This window comes from Diuraphis noxia, unplaced genomic scaffold, assembly GCF_037042655.1.
Source record: "Diuraphis noxia isolate RWA-SAM2 unplaced genomic scaffold, SU_Dnox_SAM2 contig0005, whole genome shotgun sequence".
In the NCBI taxonomy this organism is placed as follows: domain Eukaryota; kingdom Metazoa; phylum Arthropoda; class Insecta; order Hemiptera; family Aphididae; genus Diuraphis; species Diuraphis noxia.
In genome coordinates, this window is record NW_028301715.1 from 34830214 (window position 1) to 34840375 (window position 10162).

General features: G+C 25.9%; 1 protein-coding gene across 2 annotated transcripts; it reads right to left on the reverse strand.

The window, feature by feature from the left end:
• Positions 1–554: 554 nt before the first annotated feature.
• Positions 555–7384, reverse strand: trbd (ubiquitin thioesterase trabid). Of its 2 annotated transcripts, none has more exons than XM_015520372.2 (11): positions 7164–7384; positions 6653–6889; positions 6368–6586; positions 6135–6279; positions 4947–5165; positions 4420–4625; positions 4074–4350; positions 3771–4015; positions 3345–3535; positions 3122–3270; positions 555–3057 (listed from the first exon to the last, which is right to left on the reverse strand). In XM_015520372.2, exons 2-11 carry the CDS (start codon positions 6825–6827, stop codon positions 2979–2981), a joined length of 1905 nt encoding a protein of 634 aa, XP_015375858.2. In that variant the 5' UTR covers positions 6828–6889; positions 7164–7384; the 3' UTR covers positions 555–2978. The 2 variants fall into 2 exon arrangements, with proteins under 2 accessions (XP_015375858.2, XP_015375859.2); XM_015520373.2 differs by lacking the exon at positions 7164–7384 and adding an exon at positions 7078–7099.
• Positions 7385–10162: the final 2778 nt, after the last annotated feature.

Sequence of the window (10162 nt, forward strand, 5' to 3'; positions counted from 1 at the left end):
TGAAAAAAATATGTTAAATAATAATAATAATAATATGTTAAATTATTCTTTAATAGATATTCTCTAAGATCAGTGCTTTTACTGGATGGTGTCTTCTCTCATGTTGCTTCATGTTATAAATGCTCACTTATCACATATTCTCATAGTGCTCAAGGACACTGAATGTATACCTCTTTAAATTGAATGAATAATAATCTCTAAGATCAGAATATATACTAATATGAAAAAAAAAACTTATTTTGATAGATTTTATAGATTATGAAATGCAAAAATTTCTTATTTCAACCAAACAGCATACGCCCGTTAAAAATATGTTTTTACATATAATCTGGACTCTACTACTTATAATGCTTGTTTCTGTTAATTTATTATATATTTTCTCAAGTTCAGTTTTTGTACCTAAAGTAATATTATTATTAGGTATAATATAGCATTACATGAAACTCATAACATTATATTTTATATAATATAAATAATATAATAATTGGTATAATTTCTCTAAAGAGCAAATATAATGTAAATCATTCTAAGGACAGCAAAAAATAAAAACATGATTACATAAACATTTGACATTTTATTTTATTTCAACAAATTAAAAATATAATTTTAACAAAAAACCCGACTATTAATTTAATGACAAGTGCCACCAACAAGTCTAACCCAAAAGTTAAATATACAACAAATTATTAATAAAAGAAAAAATTTCAAAAAATAGTAAATACCTATTGACTATGTGTTAAAGGAAAGACGATCTATACACAATACACATTATACTGTTTGTACGTGAAAACTTAATTTAATTATTCATTAACTATATTATCTTAATAACTAACTATAAGTATTATCGAGACATATTTGACATATTTTTTGTCAAATTAAAACATAATATCATTAAAAGAACTATAGTAAATTTCCTTATAACAATTAAAGAAATAATTTTATTTTTATTGTTCATAATATAGTAGGCTTCCAAAATTATAATTAGGAGGGCACTACACAGTATACATGATGTAATTGTTTTAAACATGGGACCTGAAAAATATGAAGAGACAAACAGCACAATTTTGTAATTGCCCATCTACAGCCTTTGATAATTATAAATTATAATACATCTACTATCTTATATTCTAACTTATTAGGTATATGTAATTACAAATTAATCTTTAAATATGTATCACACATTCTGGTATTATGAAATCATTGTGTATGTTAGTTTATTTAAAAATCTAAATTTATCAATTGACACATACAGCATCCAGAATATATATTTTATTAAAAGAAACAGCACTTTTATAATATAATATTTAATACATACAGTAGTGGCTTTACAATTCCATGTCCATTAAAAACTGACAAATATGCATATCAACATATAATCATAAACCTAACAAAATAAATTCCTTATTTTTTTGTTAACAAAAGTAACACAACAATAATTCAATAAGTAAATACATTTTTGTCCCCATTTCAATCAGTTAATAGTTACACATTTAATCAAATATTTTGTTTTTGTATTTGGTACAATCAATGAACAGTCTAATATTTCCAACATTCAAGTTTAACATAAATACATGAATTTAAATATAAAAATGAATATTGTTCAATAATTTAATTTATTTTTCCCAAATTATAAATGAGTATATTAATAAACCCATGATAAATAATTAACCATCTAAGAAATAATTAAAATATGTTAATTATAGTTAAAATCTGTACATTAGAAATAATTAAACTATTTAATTTTTGAGCTAAAATTATATATTTTAAGTACAATAAATCTAATTTCAACTTATTAATTAAATTTAGAGTGAAAATACAATTTTAGTACAAAATGTATTAATATAAATTTGTATAAAGTATTGAATTACTGGCAGTGCTTAATATAAGTTGGGAAATAGTGTAACCATCAGCCAGTTTGTAACCAATCATTGCAATAATCAGAATATTTTTTTAGACATGAATTGTAATAAAAATAAAGAATTGAAAGCCAACAACTAAATTGTGGATATATAGTAATTATTAAAAAAGGTTCTTAGTTAAAAGACATCTTAAATGTTTTAAAATAAAGATATTTAACAGTTCATAATTTTTGAATACAATAAACTAAGCCACTTGAGTCTTATGTCAATGTTTTGTCAATAAAAATAAAAATAAATAAACGTCATATTAAAATAATAAGAAAAACTTGACTAGAATTAGAATAGTCTGTTTAAAAACTCTAAACGTAGTTAAATAAATAAATGAAATATAGTTTTAATATTTTGATTTAAATTATAATAAACTTGTGAATTATGATTAGATACGCAAGCAAATTTAATTAAGAACGAAAATTTCAAAATTATAACAAAACAGTTTTAAAAATTTATCAAATACACACAAATTATATATTACATAACATATAAAGTATGTATTAAATTATCACGAATATTTATTATTAATATAATAATTATTTATTATTTAAACTCTACATGCAAGATTTTTTCATTTATATATGTTACAAATTTATTTTTATACTATAAAAATAAACCTAACCTATATTATATTTGATATCTTTTCATTTTTTTATATTAACAATATTAATAATACATAATCTATTTATTAATAATCATGAAACAATATTTTTTAATATTTTAGTGTGGTTATAAATATTTAATGCACAAATTAATTTATAAGTTCATGCTTATTTACTTAATAATATTCAAATTTTTGGGAAATTTATTTAAATTAAAATTCCTAATGAATAATCTTATGTATTTTATATATAATAAATAGAGCAGCTCAAATAAATATCAATAATTTCTTTGAACCCTGTTAAGGTACATATCAAACATAACAGTTTTATAGTATGACTCTCATAAAAAAAAATTCTAATATAGTGACAAGCATAATTAATAATAAAAATATTGAGATTTAAAGATTTATTTGTACATCATGAAATATTGAAATATAGGAAACTCACTACACTGTAAAAGCATAAATTATTCTTGTTCAGATTCTCCTTCGCTTGAATAGTCTTGTATTGAAATAGGCCGTGAAAATGGCGTGATTGTCATTTGACTATAAAATAAAATATGGAAATATACTATTTTCTGCCTAAAAATTGTATTTAAATTATTCTTACGCTTGCTTTCTATAATAATTCAACCATTCTTCAAGCATTTGAGCAACCAACAATGGTCGTTTATGCAAACGCTGCCGAGCTAATAACAAACCGTTTTCTGTTAAACAAACATCTAACCATTGTTTTAAAATATTCTCTTCATGTCCCATCTATAAAACAAAAATTTTAAAGATGAATAAAAAATACAAAATAACAATAAATTAAAAATATAAAAACATTTTACTTCAGATTTGGTAACAAAATGTATTGGTAATAATTTGTGATCATGATCAACAAGTGGCAAGTATGTAGTACTCTTTCCCCGAGGTAATGGTTCAACAGGCACCAGTGAAGAAAAATGTCCTCGTGTATAAGCCAAGGTTATTGGAGATTTAATACAAAAACTTGATTCCCATAGAAGTGGTAAGTAAACACCTAAAACCCCCCAAAAAATGTTCAAAATCAATATCTAAAACATTTTAAATAATTATATATTCTAGAATAGATAAAACAGTGTTAGTAAAAAGTTCACTTAAAATGATCATCTGAAAATATTTACAATAATATAATAATACAACAATACACAGCTGTATTCATTTTGATATACTTAATATTTCAATAACTAACACACTACAACTATAATATTTACTATAAATATTCAATTTATTACCTTCAAAATTTGTATAACCTAAACGGTCTCCACGATAATTTTTCACATATTTAACAGCATATACAATAATTGGTCGACGCAGCACATGAGCTAATGCAAATACATGCAGTTGAGCTAAACTTGACCCAGGTCTTTCAGCTTGAGATACTAATGCAGCCCAATCTTCAGCCCATTGATACTCATCTAAACAAAATTCTAACTGTTTTGCTTGCCATGCTTCATACTCTTTCCATCTTGGATAAAACCTACATACATTAAAAACCATAAGTTAAAAGACTCATAAATAATATATAAGGTACTCACATCATGTTGCTTTCATGTAAACAATCGGCTAAAGCTTTCCTTAGTATATTGTCTTTATCAAAAATACCCCAGGTAGACTGCATTAAGGAATCCAGTAAACAATCACCAGCTGAACGATTCCATAATGCATATAGTCTAGAACATAATCCATCACAGACTTCAGATGACCAATTAATTACAGGTGGGACTTCCTCAATTTCCAATTCTTGTTGAACATTACGATCAAGTAGTTCATCGAGTAGTTGTCTTTGAACTGGTCTTGGAAGTTCTTCAATTTCTAGAAGTTGAAAAATATTATTTAAAATTTAATAATTTGTTACCTTAACATTATATATAATTAATTTACCAAAAGGTAGGGAGAATGTTGCAAATTCTGTAACAAATGGACACGGCATTAAGGATTTTCTTACACGTATTGTGGAAAGAAAATGTTTTCCAATCTCATCAGCTAGTTGATGTGCAACATGTGAAGGTACTCGTTTTACAGTTGTTGAACTACTAGTAGCATTTATTCCATTCAAAAGATTTGATAAAATTTCTTCACGATGAAATCTATGTAAAATATAAAAAAAAATTAAAATCATGGCTTATTATAATTTAAAAGTAATATTTCATGAATAATATAGAAAAAGGTAATAATAAATGTTTAACATTTAATCTATAACACTACTACCAATAGGTATAATTATTTATTTTTAAATAAAAAACAACCTATAATAATTATAAACATAAAAAAAATTACAACAGAAATAAAAATTTTAAAATAGCAATACAAGTAATAGGTAGTAGGTACCAACATAATATTATATATAATTTACTTGTAAACAAACCCATTATAAATTATAATATTTTAAAATATAAATAATACTGTACCTAACAGCAAGGTGAACTAATGTGTGTCCAGTATCAAACGCTGATGGTCTATTAAGTAATGTTACTTCAGTTGATGTCAATGACCTGGTTGGATCACCACCCGCGTGTAAATAAGCAGCAATAGGACTCCAATCACCTTGAACTACGCCTACACAAGCAGCAAGCCAGGCTCTATCATAGTTACTATTAATGTCATCCAAACGACGTCTTGATGAAGATCTACAAAGAATTCAAAATTTATTTGTGTTTATTAATTAAAAATTTAATGATTACATCAATTAAGTATCAATTTATATTTAATAAATTTGAATTGAAAACATATTTTTAACTAACAATTAAAATGAATCAGTTTTGTAAGAGCTGACACATTAACATTTAATTATACAATGTCCCACGAGGGTTAAACCATTCTGATATCTCACGAAATAATGGAGATATCAAAATTTTGGTTTTGTAACAAGACTTACAGGGATAAGAATTATAATTATTTTGTTTTTTAATTTATTTTAATGTTTTGGTAAAAAATGTAAAAAATATATTTTTTTATTTAATTATTTAAAAAAAAAGATAGCCATTTTGTAGAGTTTATTTTTCTGAAAATATTTAAGTTTCAAAATTTTATTTTCATTAATTTCTTGATTTATAATAATATTTTTTCTAGTTTTGAAGAAATAAAATACGAATAGTTACTAGGTATACTGAAAGTGTTCTGCCGGATGTACAAGCACACGCGAGGCAGGGCAGGTCTTATGTTTGATAACACTTTGGTGTTAAATAATTTGCAATTTTTCTTTAAATTAAAAATCAGAAAATTAATTAAAATAAAATTTTGAAACGTCAATATTTTCAGAAAATAAACTTATAATCTTTAATTTTTTTGAAAATAATCAAACAAAAAAAAATATTTTTTAATAAAACATTAAAATATATTAAAATATGAAATAATTGTAGTTCTTATCACTGTAAGTCTTATTACAAAACCAGAATTTTAATATTTCCATTATTTCAGGAGATATTGCAATAGGTAGAAGGATATTATACAAGTATTTTTATAATACTATTCATTACTAGTGAAAAATTGTCATACTATAAATTAAATAAATTACATGCAAAACAAAAAAAAAAAAAATTATATATTTTAGATAAGCATAAAATGGCATTATGTAAAATCATAAAAAATAAACTGACCTTTTTAATGTACAAATATTTGAATCTGTATTAATGGTTGCTGCTAAGTCCTTCTCTGGTGACTTAACTCGTTTTGTAATGATAGTAGGAGGTTCACATAACGAATTATCGGGTGATGGTGTTGTTTTACGAGGTCCTCTTGTTCCTATTAAATAGATTTAGTCATACATTAAGTTTTAACAAACAATAAAAAATGTTGTTTATTTATAAAATAATAAAATTATAAATCTTACCACACATGATACATTTAGAACTTTTAGGCCAATTTTGATATGTACAAGCAGCACAAGACCATTTGCAAAGTGCTAGTGTTTCTAAACTTGAAGAAGCCTCTTCATTTTCTGGTGAATTAGCTCTATCACTGATTTTCAAATCAGTGTTGAATTGTTCGTTAAGTGCATCAACTAGATTGCTATCTATTATTTTATCACAGTTATCAATTTCCCCAGACGCTAAATTCATGACAACAATAATTAATCAATAAATGGTTAATAATGATAAATATAACTAAATTTTACCTTCAATAAGTTGAGGTTGAGGTTCAACAGGAAGTTCATCTCTAAGACTATATATGTCCTGAGCTTGGGACAACTGCAGTTTGGGTCTTCTACACATGACACATTTCAGCGATGAATGGTAATTATCATAAGTGCAAACATCACAAGACCATTTAGAATTAATTTGGGTAGTCATTGTTGGTTTTGAATCTTCCAATTTGTATTATTTAGATTCAAAACTAGTATTTATTCATAACACTGTAATTTACGATAAACAAGTTAATGGCGAAATACAAAACATAAGTATTGAGTATAGAAAATATTTATTTTTTTCATTTCATGTCAAGTGGTGGCCTATATTAAACAAAAAAAATATTCTGGTCAGTAATTACAACCTAGCTAAAATATACTACTAATTTCAAAATCAAGTTGAAGGTTTGGCTCACCGCCGTCAAAATTTTGCGACTTAATAATATCGTTCTTGTGACATAGCGGAAAAGAAGAATGACACACAATGATCCATAGCACTTACTTGTAGTATAACTGGATAAGCAATGGTTTAATGTCAGGATCGTAGTCTATACGGACAAAAGTTATAATGATTATGCATTTAAAATGTATCACCGCAATACTTTAATAATAATATATAATTAATAATAATAATAACGACAATTAAAACTAAAAAACAAAAACAAATTCACTAACAACCATCACCTACGGAGCTGCAGTCGGAGCACGGGAAAAATTCTGAATAAAAATAAAAAGAGAAAGACGAATATGATTACGGTGGACGGTGATAAGATGTTTTTGTTCACAATTAGTCTACATGGTAAAATGGGAAAAAAGGTACAAAGCAATAATTGGCCGTGTCGTCATTACGCACTAGATGTTAGGAACGTGCCAACAGCTGATGCCGTATCGTATTCGTGTTTCGTAATAAATCGTAATAACTCGCTACAACTATTTGTGCATATTATTATTATTTTTTATTTTCAATTTTTTACTTAGTAGTTAGTACTTTATTAAAATTCTTAGTACACAAGTGCATAATATTAAGCATTTAAGCTTTCCAACCTACAGTGTACTCGCAGTTACATGATATATGATTATTTTAACATAATATGTATATTTAAATATTTTGTCATTTTGTGATGGTAGTACAGTAATTATAGCAGTACTGCAGTTGTACTACAATACTGCTACAGAAATAACTAATAAGTAATCACACAGAACAATAGTACCCACTAATAACAAACCCACTATGCATCATGATGACCTTACCCACATTATTGTCGATTTTGTACAACGCATAACGCCATAACGGTATGAGTGTATAACACTAGTAGGTACTTCACTCCTCAATACTTCACCTTTCTGCACTACATTAGTAGATATTCAGTTGGTAGGTTAGATTTTTATTGTTGGCTTTCGTTCTGGTACTTGCTTTTTTTTCGTGGGGAGGGGGAGCAAAGTTAGTGATCCATTTGACCACTTATTAATTTATTATAATATATCTCGACATAAGTCAATTTATATTTAATAATTTTGATTTGAGTAATTTAAACATCATACTTACCCAATATAACTTAATTTAAAGTAACTTCCATGACGTGTATTTGTTGTGTAGTTGCGTTGCTGTCATTATTACACTGTTTTTTTTTTTTTTTTTAATTTATATATTTGCGGAAATTACGAAATTTCAAAACAGTAATATAAATTTTATGGTCGTTCTACACAAGTGATGTTCTATTGTACGATAAATAAATCAATAGATTGTGACTGGAACGCAAAATATTTTTTTTTCAGATTATATGAATTAATTGAAGACATATTTGAAAATAATATATCTTTTATCATATTTAATTTAAGTTAGTTACTTTTTTGAATGACAATTTATATGTTTAATTCCATATTCCGAAGCAATATATTTTTTTAATAATTTTGTTTTATAAAAACAAACTGATTTCATATTTACACCAATACACCATTTTGTTTTATAAAAACAATCTATTTAATATTTACACATTCCCACGGTTAGGTAATAAACTAATAACTTATAAGTTAATACAGTAGTCACTCGATAAATTCGAAAAACTTCATAAATCGAACTAAACGCAAAGTCCCCTGAGAAAACCTCTATAATTAGAAGAAAATACATGATGTATTCCGGTCCCCTCGATAATTCGAAAGGTCAGTCGGTTCCTCAGTGGGACGTGGGGCACATTCTATAATTCTAATTTTTATTCCACGAACCTCTATGATTTGAATCAAAATCTTGCTATCAGGAAGTTAGACAACTCTATTGACCAGATTGTGTTCAGCAATTTATCACAAAAAAAAAAAAAAAACAGATTTCTTTAACATGTAATATATAATAATATGTATTTATAATAAATAAATGTAATATGTATATGTGCATGCAATTACTCACCTCTTTTTAATTTGAATTAATTTTTTCCTCTCGATTATTCAAACACTCAGACTCAGTAAATCTTAAACTTCTATAAATCAAATTTTTAACTCAGTCCCTTGAATTTCGAATTATCGAGTGACTACTGTAGCACTATAACAGCTATTTAGCTACTATATTGAGTACCTATATAGTAACATAAGTGCAACTAGAGAAATTTTTCTAGGTGGCCAAAATTGTATCAGCAGAAGTGCAAAACAGACCATAATAATTGATATTTTAAACTAAAATATTATTTCAAATAACCGAAGGCTACCGATAAAACCGGAGGAACTAATCGTTACAAAGTGTCCAATGCCTCCCCCTCCCAATTGTGCATATGACGATATGACTATACTATTATAGTAGAATTAATATTTAGTTATTAGGCATACGGCGTATGAAATAAATAATAATATAGAAATAATTATGAGATGTTACAATATAGGTAGATATGTTTTTATTTTTCGTTGTCCTTTGTCTAATACATGGTGATTTAGCAGACAGTAGTAAATTATTTTTTTTTTTTTTAGTATATTGCAGTCCCGCCTGAATTTATTTAGTATGTAATATTTTTAGCCATATTTAAGTACCTTTTTAACAACCTATAAGCGCATATAAATTGTATTAAAATCATAGTTATTATTGTAATTAAAAATTGAGATTTTACAGCAATATTATATTATGATATGGTTATCTACCTAGTACCTACCCATGGGCGGATAGGCCAATTTTGGCCTACCGGAAAATTTTAAAAAGGGGCCTCCACATAAAAAAAAATTAATAATATATGATATTAAAAGGCCCCATTACTGAAATACGAAGGGGGCCCACCGGGAAATGCCCGGTTGTCCACTTATGTACCTACCTACCTATGGTAAATGGTAATTATGAGAATATAATTACAAAATCTAATAAATATTCTACGTCGTCTCAACTCCCAATAGTTTTATAAGAAAAAATGTTTAAAATCTAATCATTAACTTAAATACCATTTTTAGATTTGAATCTTAACATATTAATAAAAATCAAAAATATTTCATTTTCTCTTGGCTATAAATAGTGTAGACTTGCGTTGAACT

Excerpts from the sequence above, each read along its gene's own strand:
- trbd (XM_015520372.2), bottom strand. The coding sequence starts at position 6,827 with ATGACTACCCAAATTAATTCTAAATGGTCTTGTGATGTTTGCACTTAT. Across the intron at positions 4,626-4,946 it reads TTAGTTCACCTTGCTGTTAG|ATTTCATCGTGAAGAAATTT; the intron begins GTACAGTATTAT and ends TATTTTACATAG. Across the intron at positions 4,351-4,419 it reads AACATTCTCCCTACCTTTTG|AAATTGAAGAACTTCCAAGA; the intron begins GTAAATTAATTA and ends TTCAACTTCTAG.